Raw genomic sequence first — 13,872 nt, forward strand, 5'->3', positions numbered from 1 at the left:
GTTATTTCAGGTGGTTGGCGTACTGCTCCATGCGGGACAGCAGGTTGTCAAGGATGTTGCCCTTGTCTCCATCCCTGCAAGTAAGACGGCCACAGAGGCTGTTATTTCAGGTGGTTGGCGTACTGCTCCATGCGGGACAGAAGGTTGTCAAGGATGTTGCCCTTGTCTCCATCCCTGCAAGTAAGACGGCCACAGAGGCTGTTATTTCAGGTGGTTAAATGGTCCATGGGAAGGTAAGGGTTATATTAGTTGGTTGGTTGGTTGGTTTGTTGTTTAACACTGCACTCAGCAATATTCCAGCTATATGACGGCGTTCTGTGAATCCAGTGATTGAAATCATGAGCATCAATCCACGCAATTGGGATCGATGACATGCATCAACCGAGTCAGCGAGCCTGACCACCCGATCCCGTTAGTCACCTTTTACGACAAGCATAGTCACCTTTTACGGCAAGCATGGGTTGCTGAAGACCTATTCTACCCCGGAATCTTCACGGGTCTTTTTCAAGTGGCTAAATGGTCCATGGGAAGGTTATATTAAAAGAGTGTCACTGTACATCGTGCCTCAAATCTCAATTTATTGAGAGGGTGTGATTTATTCTTCTTCACAGACATGTTCCGTTTCTTGCATAAAGGGCGACGGAACAGTGTCCTGTGACATCATGGGAGAGACGAACTCATTATGCGACGGAACAGTGTCCTGTGACGTCATGGGAGAGACGAACTCATTATGCGATGGAACAGTGTCCTGTGACATCATGGGAGAGACGAACTCATTATGCGATGGAACAGTGTCCTGTGACGTCATGGGAGAGACGAACTCATTATGCGATGGAACAGTGTCCTGTGACGTCATGGGAGAGACGAACTCATTATGCGATGGAACAGTGTCCTGTGACGTCATGGGAGAGACGAACTCATTATGCGATGGAACAGTGTCCTGTGACGTCATGGGAGAGACGAACTCATTATATGGGTCTTCAACCCATTCGTGACGTAAAAGGCAACTATGCCTGCCGTAAGAGGCGACACACGGGTTCAGGTGGTCAGGCTCACTGACTTGGTTGATGCATGTCATCGTCTTCCAATTGCGAGGATAGATGCTCTTGATGTCAATCTTGGGATTGTCTGGTCAAGACTCGATTATTTACAGACCGTCGTCATATAGCTTGAATATTGCTGAGTGCGGCTTTAATAATAAACAAACAAACAAACAAACAAATCAACATACGGAAACACACAGGACACACACAACGAAGGATGCTGTATTATGTTTGAAAGGTGAAGGACATTTAAACCAGGAATAATCGTGGGAGAAGATTCTTCTCGCATCGGAGAGAAACGGCTGAGTGACTGCATGCTGTTCACGTAACTAATCACCTTTTACTGTGCGTAAGTGACGTTTATCGCCGTTTTAATTGAGTTCCATTTGAATCGCGATGTAAATGGTTAATGGAAACAGACATTGAGGGGACATTTTCACAAAGGGACTGTGTCGGTGCATCTGCCACCCACTGAAAAATTCTAATGCACAATAGAATAAATGTACTTGTCAAACACTGAATTGTTTTTTTATGTTGACATTCACAAAAGTAAAAAAGCGTACAGTTGTTAAACATGTTTTTAATATCATTATGTTTAAATTACGGCTGCTCAAAATAAAATTTTATATTTTCTCAGTCACGCGCTTTTATCCATCCATTCTTGATCATCAGACTGTATCATGTTTCACTACTGATGGCAAATTTGGACTTGTGGCTGATCGGAAAGTTCCACAACCGTTTAGTCAATTAGGGGCAAGACGTGTCACCTCGTCATGACTTCTCAGTCACACACTTTCATCCATCCATTCTTGATCATCAGACTGTATCATGTTTCACTACTGATGGCAAATTTGGACTTGTGGCTGATCGGGAAGTTCCACAACCGTTTAGTCAATTAGGGGCAAGACGTGTCACCTCGTCATGACAACACGTCTTCTCAAGAAAGCCGCTAATCAGCTCGTCTCCTTGGTCTGATGGGACCTCGGCCAGCACTGGCTAGAATCCATGATTGAACAAGGATGTTACAATGCACAAGACACCCTTACGACAGTCTCAAAGTGGAAAGTCGCGTTCAAGATCATGCTGCAGTTTACCATGGACACCCACTCAGACACAGTATTCTAACTCCGAGTCGACATGACCTTATATATATATATGACTGTAGTAAGGTGCTTCATATCACTGTAGTTAGGTGCCTCATATCACTGTTCAAACCCTTTTCTATTTGCTTTTGTCTTCAAATCAAAGTATGTACCTAATTTCTGTTTAGCAGTGTCGCCCGAGTGGATCTAAGTGATCCCTACCTGTTGAGTTTCCTGATGATTGACTTCAGCGCCGTGACGTCAGGCCTCTCCGCAGGGTCGTCTGCCCAACATCGCCGGATGACGTCAGCAAGCTCGTCACAAGGACAGTCATAATCCTCCAGTGTGGGTCGGAACAAGGGGCGACTACCCTTCTTCACCTTATCATGAATCTCTGCATTGGACAAGAACGAAGCAATTTTAATGCTGAAAATAGTGGTTATATAACTATGAGTTGAGGGGGCGTGAGACATACGACAGCTTACCTTGTGGTGAGAGATCCAAGCCTTGCTTCATCTATGGATGTTACATTGAAGAAAGGGTTGGGTGGAAGGGAAGATGCTGTGGTTGAGCGGGTGTAAGACATACAACAGCTTACCTTGTGGTGAGAGATCCAAGCCTCGGAGATGGAAAACCCCACTTCTGTATACGATCTCTTGACAGATGATAGCAAAGCTGTACACATCCGCCTTCTGACTGCCTTCCGGTGGCCGACACATCATGCGCAGAAGCTCGGGGGCCGTCCACAGCTTACCTGCAACGTGCGTTCTCAGGTGTATGTACGTTTGTTTGTTTGTTTGTTTGTTTAACGCCCCACTTAACAATATTCCAGCTCTATGACGGTGGTCTGTAAATAATCAAGTCTGAACCAGACAATCCCGTGATTGATATCATGAGCATCGATCTACGCAATTGGATACGATGACATGCATCAACCAGGTTGGCGAGTCTGACCACCCGATCCCGTTAGTCGCCTCTTTACGGCAAGCTTAACATGAATACCCCATACTGACCAGTTGCTTAAAGAAAACAACGACCACCTCCCAACGATTTGAAGGGATAAAATGTGAACTTTATTTTCTTTTTCGCCTAGCACACGGATATCTACGTTAGGATGTAGTGTCTATGTAGCGAATACGACTGTTAAGATTTTATATATATTATAGGAAATATTGACAATAACACTATCAGCGTGTTGTGGTGCCAGAGATGTACTGGTATTATGTCATGTATTAAATGTCGCACTCTGAAATGAGAAGACAGGCTCTCAGTTTACTCACTGTTATAAAACTGGTATTTGTTGTCCTCTTCGGCCACCTCGACATGGCGGAAATAGTGGAGGCCAAAGTCGGTGACCTTGACCACGAACCTGCTGTCCACCACGCAGTTGGTACTCTTCAGGTTGCCGTGACTCTTGACCTCACTACTGTGGAGGTAGGCGAGGCCCTGGGGGACAGAGGGAGAGAGGAATCAATGAGTTGTTAACGCCGTCGGGAACAGCATTTCAGCAACATCACGGCGTGTCACCTTGATGTGGGAGGAAAGCCCGAAGCAATGCAGTTCTTAGACGTTGACCAATTTAATGAAATATATGAGAAGGGGTATGGTACTGGCAAACCTCAAAACATCATCAGTGCGAACCAGGATTAAAACCTGCGATCATTAGTTTCTGGCACGCCAAAGGACACAACTCTGGGCCACCCGTGAGACGTGACCCATGAAAGGTGTTTTAGTGAATGTTTGATGCCCCAGTCAACGATGTTCCACCGATTAATTATTGAGAGAGAGAGAGAGAGAGAGAGACACAGAGAGAGAGATGGAGAGAGAGAGACACAGAGAGAGACAAAGAGAGAGAGAGAGAGATTAATACAATGTCAAAAAGTACCTGTTGAAAGTGTTTGAGTAAATGTTTGATGCCCCAGTCAACGATGTTCCACCAATTAATTATTCAGAGAGAGAGAGAGAGAGAGAGAGAGAGAGAGAGTAATACAATGTCAAAGAGTACCTGTATGTCAATGTTACCCAGAACAGTTCTCACCGAGGGACACAGGACACACGATGTGAGACAGCATGTGTCTGCGTGTGACTGACACAGTCATGTGACTACATGTGACTGACACAGTCATGTGGCTACATGTGACTGGCACAGTCATGTGACTACATGTGACTGCATTTGACTGACACAGTCATGTGACTACATGTGACTGTATGTGACTGACACTGTCATGTGACTACATGTGACTGGCAGTCATGTGACTGTGTGTGACTGCACGTGACTCACCCTGACTATGTCCTGCATAATGGAGTAGCGGAACATCCAGTCCAACTTGATCTCGTCATTCTCCAGAACGTCCTGGCGGATATAAGGCAACAGTGTTACAACATCCTGGACTGATGGTCAGTCTGCCACAAGCCGCCGAAACATCACAATAGTAGGATCTACGATGTCTACGTAAATACGCATTCGGTGTAGGAAAGTAGACGAGTACGACAGAGTAGCCAAACGTCCCTTAGTAGAAATCTAGAATTGTTTCCCCCGACGAATTATTGCCTTCATGGGCAGCATAATAGCAGATAAAACTATTTAACAAAGTTATATTTGGAATAACACTTTCTTGTAAAATACAATTGCAGCCACCGAGGCTTCCACTGAAAATAGAAGTCTGACAACTAAAAGTCTAGATCACCTACTTTGTGTACCCTTCTGATAAGTGCAGTTTGACACGGCTTCCACGACCGAAAGCTATGAAATACCGATAAACCTACTGTTCCGTTAATGTAAAACCGTTCATTACATTTGGGAATACAGACAGAAGATGTACAAGAGATGTTCTCGCAAGAACATACAGATATCTGAAGCCAAACAAATATGGGATACCTTAACGTGATCTCGTTGTTCCTTATTGACATGTCAACATTTCCTCAGGGGTATTAGATAAACACTATATGGAAACAAACAACGTTGTGTTACACTCTCAAGACACTGCCCACAACAACTACAGAATATATTTGTTAATGTGTTAATGACTTTTGCATCACCATGATCGCTGTTCTGCAGAATTGTTAAAAAATACAATACTTATTTAACTGAACCTTAAAATCTTAAAATCTCAGCATTCTTCATTTTCTATCATTTAAGAATGGAAAAAATGTCGCTTTTTTCCAAATAGTCTAAAAAACGAAACCTTGTTATCCTGGATGTTTCTGTTACCGATGAAATCATCCTTATTTGCAAGTAAACGGATAAACGAATCTCGTTTCTCCCTGTGCACATAAAAAAAAAACACTTGTAAAAACACTTTTCCAGATTTTCCAGATTAGCTGGTGTCCCCTTTAATGCCATTCTCATCCTGACCTGCTACTGCAACATACCTGCAGACTCCCTTTTGGGCAGTACTCTGATAGGATGCATTGGTTCGGCACGTCAATGCATATCCCAACAAATCTGACAATGTGGTCATTCTGTAAATCCTTGATCTGAAAGGGAATCGTCCATAAATATACAGAATATATACATAAAAGAAATCTCGCGCTATAACTCATGACAACAATAATACGTACTGTCAAGTGTTGTAATTGACCTGATGTTTACTGGCGTAATGAGTAAACGTGAGTTTCATGTATCTGTATACGATTCTGCTGAGGAAAAGTAACTCTTTGATTTGTCATTCAGGGAAACAGTATACTGGGGAATAACTATACACACTCATACAGTTTATACATAATTTGTTGGAACTCGTTGTATGTATGATTCTGAAATATAAGATATTATGTGTGTGGTGCAGTGATATCTTCTTGCCTCATTGTCTCTGAAGATTCATCAGTATTCACAGAAACACCAATTTCTTCATCAATGCATCAACTATACACACTCATACAGTTTATACATAATTTGTTGGAAAACGTAAGTATGATTCTGAAATATAAGATATTATGTGTGTGGTACAGTTATGTCTTCTTGCCCCATTGTCTCTGAAGATTCATCACTATATACAGAAACACCAATCTCTGCGTGACTGCATCATTTTGTTTTTATTCATGATACACGTTTATGATCATATTAGTTTCTACAATTTAATCTAACTAATCTATCTAAAGAGAGTACAAAAGAGCATTACTTTCTATTTCTTAATTGGTTCACATTTACAGTGTTATATAGCGCACATTTAGCATCACTGTCACAGACGTTAGCTGCACGGTTTCACCTGTCAGTTTCATCAACATGATTTCAAAATACGATCAATTCAATTATTTCTTGTGTGGAAGCAGTTTTGAGAAAAGTGACTAAGATGTCATTGAAAATGTCAGTCTCTTCATCACTCTACCACGCGTTGCGGCGCCATGTTAATCTGACGTCCAGTGGAACAGTATGACGTTATAAAAATGACGTTATTAAAATGGCGTCTACTTCGGAACAGAACGTTGCTTCATTTTCTCAAGCCTGGGCACATTAATTGTTTGATAGGCATTATATATTATTATCTCTACTTGGGCACATTAAGCTTATTTAGGATATTTAAGTATTATGGTGAACATTTTGGGATAATTTTCAGTGATTTATTCATATTTGTTCACCGATATTTTGCCTTTATTATCCAATGGAATCTGCTTCGGTAGATAATTGAGGCTGGTTATTCTCTGGAGCTGAAGTTATTACTTTCAAAGAAAACATTATTAAAAATACTTATTGAAACATATTGAAACATACCGAGGCCAAATCACTTGTCACTCCTAGAATGTGTATGCAGCAATCTAGGTGTGACAAACACGGCACATTTTGTAGATAACAACTTCTTTAATATAGTATGTAATATTTAATATAGTATATAGTTCCGGTACAGATCGTTATATCGTTGTCAAACACAGCGTGATGTAGGAGGTGACTCAACCCAACCAGTGATCAGGTTCTGTGATTCGGGTAGGAGTGGATCGTTGCTCGCCATGTCGATAGAGGCAACTAACGGTATCGGGTGACTACATTGATACATGTCATCGTATCCCTATTGTTTACAAACTGCCGTCATGTAGCTGGAACATTGCTGAGAGCCGCGTTAAACAACAAACAAACAAATAAAACAGTTTCGTGATTCCGTTTGCGGTCATAATGCTATTGTAGAAAGAAGAATGATACACTCACTTGAATTCAATTTAGAGGAATCAAACACCAACAATTAGCAAGTGTTTACTTTCGTGGTAAATCTGCTAAAAGATATCCGTTATTGTACTAACTGTGTTAAACGAAAGCACAGCAGGTTGACCTCCCAATATGTAATGTACCGTTACAATAGTAATGATTCCATATATCCACCTGCCACTTTAAAAACAAGATACCGGGCAAACGAAAAGTATACACTTGAAAACTAGATTTGACAAAAACATTACAACCGTTCTTTAAGCGTTCCTTGGCTGATAACAGTCGCCGAAACTCTACAAAGATAAGGTTCAAAACACAACGATGATATGATATCAAATACATCACCATGGAATAACCAATTCTGGTGTGTTTCCTTTCTAGCCACCATTATCAAATGAGTGTCTACTTTCTTTTGTCCGTCAGTTTATATAAAAAGGGTTCTGTCAGCTCAACGAAGTTGCATCATATTTAGCTGTCATATATACTCGTAGTTTTATATAGTTATAAGACAGACATCATCTGATACAGTTCATGAAAATGTTTTCAGTACCTTGATTAAATTGACAAATTCCGATAAAATGGGAGAAATGCTCAGAATATTGTTTTAATATCATCAGATAACATTTTGGACTCGTAACACGACAAAGTTGATATTTGAAGATATATATTGTCTGCTCGGGGCAGGTCATTAGATGAGATCAACATGATGTTTGACGAAACATCATCCATTAATGACTGTTTCCATAGTAACGCGTTTCCATAATAACGAGATTTTCAAACAACGCGGCACATGGAAAGTATTCATGTAACGTGATTTAGGTGTGACAGCCATCCTTCAAATATCTCAGTCAACACAATTTGACCGTGTTTCTGACAAAATAACATTCATTGTACGTAATGGATAAGTTATGTTCTCCATCAATGTATCGATGTCACCGTCATGGTCACAAGGTGGCTTTAAATTTTACTTTGACATCGAAAGTATGGACAGACCAACATATCCTGATGTGAGTTGCTTTCAATGCCGCTAAGATGTAGGGGAAAGACTTGAAGTGAGTCAAGTCGTAGACATTTCCCAGATAAGTTTGTTTGTTTGTTTACAAAACGCCGAACTCTCCCATATTCCAACTTTAAGATGACGGATGTACCTAATCGAGTCTAAACCGGTCAAACCATTGAAGGATATTATGAACAACATCCAAAGCCGTTGTGGTTCAATGAAATCACGATGAGTGAGTGAGTGAGTGAGTGAGTGAGTGGGTGGGTGGGTGAGTGAGTGGGTGGGTGGGTGAGTGGGTGGGTGGGTGTGTGGGTGGATGGGTGGGTGGGTGAGTGAGTGAGTGAGTGAGTGGGTGGGTGGGTGGGTGGGTGGTTGAGTGAGTGAGTGAGTGAGTGAGTGAGTGAGTGAGTGAGTGAGTGAGTGAGTGAGTGAGTGAGTGAGTGAGTGAGTGAGTGAGTGAGTGAGTGAGTGAGTGAGTGAGTGAGTGAGTGAGTGAGTGAGTGAGTGAGTGAGTGAGTGAGTGAAGCTTTGTGCCGCTTTTAGCAATATTCCTTAGCAATACTCCAGCAATATCATGGAAAATGGGCTTCACACATTATTTGGGGAATCGAACCCGGGTCTTCGGCGTGACGAGCCAACACTTTAACCACCAGGCTACCTCACCGCCCCTCACCGAGACTGACCCCCTGATCCAGCTAGTCATGGTCATGGTCATGTGGTACGACCGGCATTGGTTTCTGGGGATCATGCATGTACCAACAACTTAGCTGCACTCAAACAATCAGTGGATAATGCATGTACCAGCCACTTAGCTGCACTCCAACAATCAGTGGATCCTGGCATAAACAAGGGACGTAACTCTGCCCTGTGGATTGCGACAACTTAGAGCACTGCACCAACCGTTTCCGCGAACAGTTGTTAAAGATAGCCTCAGGATGACATATTAAACTGACATAGTACCCATGTAATTTTATATTCTTCTTTTTGCTTCAATAAAATACCTAGATATCTCATTACAGACAGACGGAAAAGATTAATTTGATGAAACCGATATAGTGCTTTCGTGAAAATTTAATTAAATAGGTAATTGCTTGAAATTCTACAATTTAATGTGTCTTTCCTTTGTAGTTGGACATCACAGAGTGTACTGGATTGTATCTGATCATGCTACACAACGTAAACAAGTGATGAAAGGTCACTACTTTATTTCATATTATGAAATTAGGATAAATTGTCAAGCTGTTAAAGTCCGGCAGAGATGAAGGAAAATATGAACATATAGACCTGAGGGAGATTGTGTCATTTCTGGAGAGATTAACGCCACATTTAGCAATACCCCACCTATATCACAGCGGTCGGTAAATAATCGAGACATGCAAACCAGTGATTGATATTATGAACAACGCCCCATGCCTCGCATACGAAGACACGCAATGAACCACGTCATCAATCCGACCCTGTAGTATTCATCATACTTTAGTTTGGGGTCGAAATAGACGTAAAACTAGACCTTTTTTATTTAAAACAATCGGTATGACTGGAACTGGAATTTGACTTCATCTTACATTACTTTCCACACTTTTTGTGGTCTGGATCGTAAAACCAAACTTTTATGTCACTCCATAAGAAATAAACTATCAACATGCTGCAGCATTACATAGATATGTCTGTTACAGAATACATTTGAACTTGTATGTAGAAAGGGTGTGCTCAGTCTTCTCTATACAAAACATCCCCACAATATTCCTGATCCATATTTGTGTGTTCACACTTTTCTGAAAAATGTCATTATGAAACAGTTACTAATCAAACTGCCAGTGATCAATCAAAAGGAGGGACTTGCCAAATGGTATTCTCACAAACATCCACAATACCTACATCACTACAGCATCACTCACCCTCTTGATCTCTAGAAGGAGGGGCTTGCCCAATGTTATTCTCACAGACATCCACAAGACCTACATCACTACAGCATCACTCACCCTCTTGATCTCCAGGAGGAGGGGCTTGCCCAATGTTATTCTCACAGACATCCACAATACCTACATCACTACAGCATCACTCACCCTCTTGATCTCCAGAAGGAGGGGCTTGCCCAATGTTATTCTCACAGACATCCACAAGACCTACATCACTACAGCATCACTCACCCTCTTGATCTCCAGAAGGAGGGGCATGCCCAATGTTATTCTCACAGACATCCACAAGACCTACATCACTACAGCATCACTCACCCTCTTGATCTTCAGGAGGAGGGGCTTGCCCAATGTTATTCTCACAGACATCCACAAGACCTACATCACTACAGCATCACTCACCCTCTTGATGTCCAGGAGGAGGGGCTTGCCCAATGTTATTCTCACAGACATCAACAAGACCTACATCACTACAGCATCACTAACCCTCTTGATCTCCAGGAGGAGGGGCTTGCCCAATGTTATTCTCACAGACATCCACAAGACCTACATCACTACAGCATCACTCACCCTCTTGATCTCCAGGAGGATTGGCTTGCCCAATGTTATTCTCACAGACATTCACAAGACCTACATCACTACAGCATCACTCACCCTCTTGATCTCCAGAAGGAAGGGCTTGCCCAATGTTATTCTCACAGACATCCACAAGACCTACATCACTACAGCATCACTCACCCTCTTGATCTCCAGAAGGAGGGGCATGCCCAATGTTATTCTCACAGACATCCACAATACCTACACCACTTCAGCATCACTCACCCTCTTGATCTCCAGAAGGAGGGGCTTGCCCAATGTTATTCTCACAGACATCCACAAGACCTACACCACTACAGCATCACTCACCCTCTTGATGTCCAGGAGGAGGGGCTTGCCCAATGTTATTCTCACAGACATCCACAAGACCTACATCACTACAGCATCACTCACCCTCTTGATCTCCAGAAGGAGGGGCATGCCCAATGTTATTCTCACAGACATCCACAATACCTACACCACTTCAGCATCACTCACCCTCTTGATCTCCAGAAGGAGGGGCTTGCCCAATGTTATTCTCACAGACATCAACAAGACCTACATCACTACAGCATCACTCACCCTCTTGATCTCCAGGAGGAGGGGCTTGCCCAATGTTATTCTCACAGACATCCACAATACCTACATCACTACAGCATCACTCACCCTCTTGATCTCCAGAAGGAGGGGCATGCCCAATGTTATTCTCACAGACATCCACAAGACCTACACCACTTCAGCATCACTCACCCTCTTGATCTCCAGAAGGAGGGGCTTGCCCAATGTTATTCTCACAGACATCCACAAGACCTACATCACTACAGCATCACTCACCCTCTTGATCTCCAGGAGGAGGGGCTTGCCCAATGTTATTCTCACAGACATCCACAAGACCTACATCACTACAGCATCACTCACCCTCTTGATCTCCAGAAGGAGGGGCATGCCAAATGTTATTCTCACAGACATCCACAATACCTACACCACTTCAGCATCACTCACCCTCTTGATCTCTAGAAGGAGGGGCTTGCCCAATGTTATTCTCACAGACATCCACAAGACCTACACCACTTCAGCATCACTCACCCTCTTGATCTCCAGAAGGAGGGGCTTGCCCAATGTTATTCTCACAGACATCCACAAGACCTACATCACTACAGCATCACTCACCCTCTTGATCTCCAGGAGGAGGGGCTTGCCCAATGTTATTCTCACAGACATCCACAAGACCTACATCACTACAGCATCACTCACCCTCTTGATCTCCAGAAGGAGGGGCATGCCAAATGTTATTCTCACAGACATCCACAATACCTACACCACTTCAGCATCACTCACCCTCTTGATCTCCAGAAGGAGGGGCTTGCCCAATGTTATTCTCACAGACATCCACAAGACCTACATCACTACAGCATCACTCACCCTCTTGATCTCCAGGAGGAGGGGCTTGCCCAATGTTATTCTCACAGACATCCACAATACCTACATCACTACAGCATCATTCACCCTCTTGATCTCCAGGAGGAGGGGCATGCCCAATGTTATTCTCACAGACATCCACAATACCTACATCACTACAGCATCACTCACCATCTTGATCTCCAGGAGGAGGGGCTTGCCCAATGTTATTCTCACAGACATCAACAAGACCTACATCACTTCAGCATCACTCACCCTCTTGATCTCCAGGAGGAGGGGCTTGCCCAATGTTATTCTCACAGACATCCACAAGACCTACATCACTACAGCATCACTCACCCTCTTGATCTCCAGAAGGAGGGGCTTGCTGATGCCAATACTCGTTCTTTCCACCAGCTTCACCGCAATAATCGCTCCCTGAAAAGCAAACTATGTAATCAATATTGATTCACTTTAACATTTATCAAACATCTTTCTCACTAGGCTCACTTCTTATTCCCGTAGGCGAGTTTAGATAAATATGAGAAACTCTGCCATGGCATTTACAGCTGGAATTCAAGTTCGTGTTACATATTTGTGCTATGAACGGTCCAGCTGTCATATATGAGTAGATAGGAATTCGAAATGAATTTTCTAATTGAGTTTACTTCAAGAGTTCTCAATGATAACACTGAGATAAAATATGTCCAGTGTCTAGTTCTGTCTACACTCGCTCCTGCATATGTCAAAACATATGTTAGAAACACTGTAGCTCACCTGACAGTATCAATGGATATGTTTGGAGAGCTGTAGCTAACCAGATATTACACATGCATACGTTAAGAGCACTGTAGCTCACCTGACAGTATCAATGGATATGTTTGGAGAGCTGTAGCTAACCAGATATTACACATGCATACGTTAAGAGCACCGTAGCTCACGTGACAGTATCAATGGATATGTTTGGAGAGCTGTAGCTAACCAGATATTACACATGCATACGTTAAGAGCACCGTAGCTCACGTGACAGTATCAATGGATATGTTTGGAGAGCTGTAGCTAACCAGATATTACACATGCATACGTTAAGAGCACCGTAGCTCACCTGACAGTATCAATGGATATGTTTGGAGAGCTGTAGCTAACCAGATATTACACATGCATACGTTCAGAGCACCGTAGCTCACGTGACAGTATCAATGGATATGTTTGGAGAGCTGTAGCTAACCAGATATTACACATGCATACGTTAAGAGCACCGTAGCTCACGTGACAGTATCAATGGATATGTTTGGAGAGCTGTAGCTAACCAGATATTACACATGCATACGTTAAGAGCACCGTAGCTCACGTGACAGTATCAATGGATATGTTTGGAGAGCTGTAGCTAACCAGATATTACACATGCATACGTTAAGAGCACCGTAGCTCATCTGACAGTATCAATGGATATGTTTGGAGAGCTGTAGCTAACCAGATATTACACATGCATACGTTAAGAGCACCGTAGCTCACCTGACAGTATCAATGGATATGTTTGGAGAGCTGTAGCTAACCAGATATTACACATATATACGTTAAGAGCACCGTAGCTCACGTGACAGTATCAATGGATATGTTTGGAGAGCTGTAGCTAACCAGATATTACACATATATAGTTGAGAGCACCGTAGCTCACGTGACAGTATCAATGGATATGTTTGGAGAGCTGTAGCTAACCAGA

The 13,872-nt window shown here is 42.6% G+C and overlaps 1 protein-coding gene across 2 annotated transcripts in view; it reads right to left on the bottom strand.

The window, feature by feature from the left end:
• LOC124115228 (atrial natriuretic peptide receptor 1-like) overlaps positions 1-13,872 on the bottom strand; it is a 371,546-nt gene that overhangs the window by 15,590 nt on the left and 342,084 nt on the right. For both annotated transcript variants that reach the window (XM_048395753.1, XM_048395754.1), the window contains 6 exons: positions 12,510-12,587; positions 5,498-5,602; positions 4,407-4,478; positions 3,406-3,571; positions 2,724-2,879; positions 2,348-2,519 (listed from right to left, as the gene is read on the bottom strand). In XM_048395753.1, coding sequence (XP_048251710.1) covers positions 2,348-2,519; positions 2,724-2,879; positions 3,406-3,571; positions 4,407-4,478; positions 5,498-5,602; positions 12,510-12,587 — 749 coding nt within the window. The remainder of the gene's footprint in view (positions 1-2,347; positions 2,520-2,723; positions 2,880-3,405; positions 3,572-4,406; positions 4,479-5,497; positions 5,603-12,509; positions 12,588-13,872) is intronic.

Source organism: Haliotis rufescens, unplaced genomic scaffold (assembly GCF_023055435.1).
Source record: "Haliotis rufescens isolate VD_foot unplaced genomic scaffold, xgHalRufe1.0.p SCAF_14, whole genome shotgun sequence".
Taxonomy (NCBI): domain Eukaryota; kingdom Metazoa; phylum Mollusca; class Gastropoda; order Lepetellida; family Haliotidae; genus Haliotis; species Haliotis rufescens.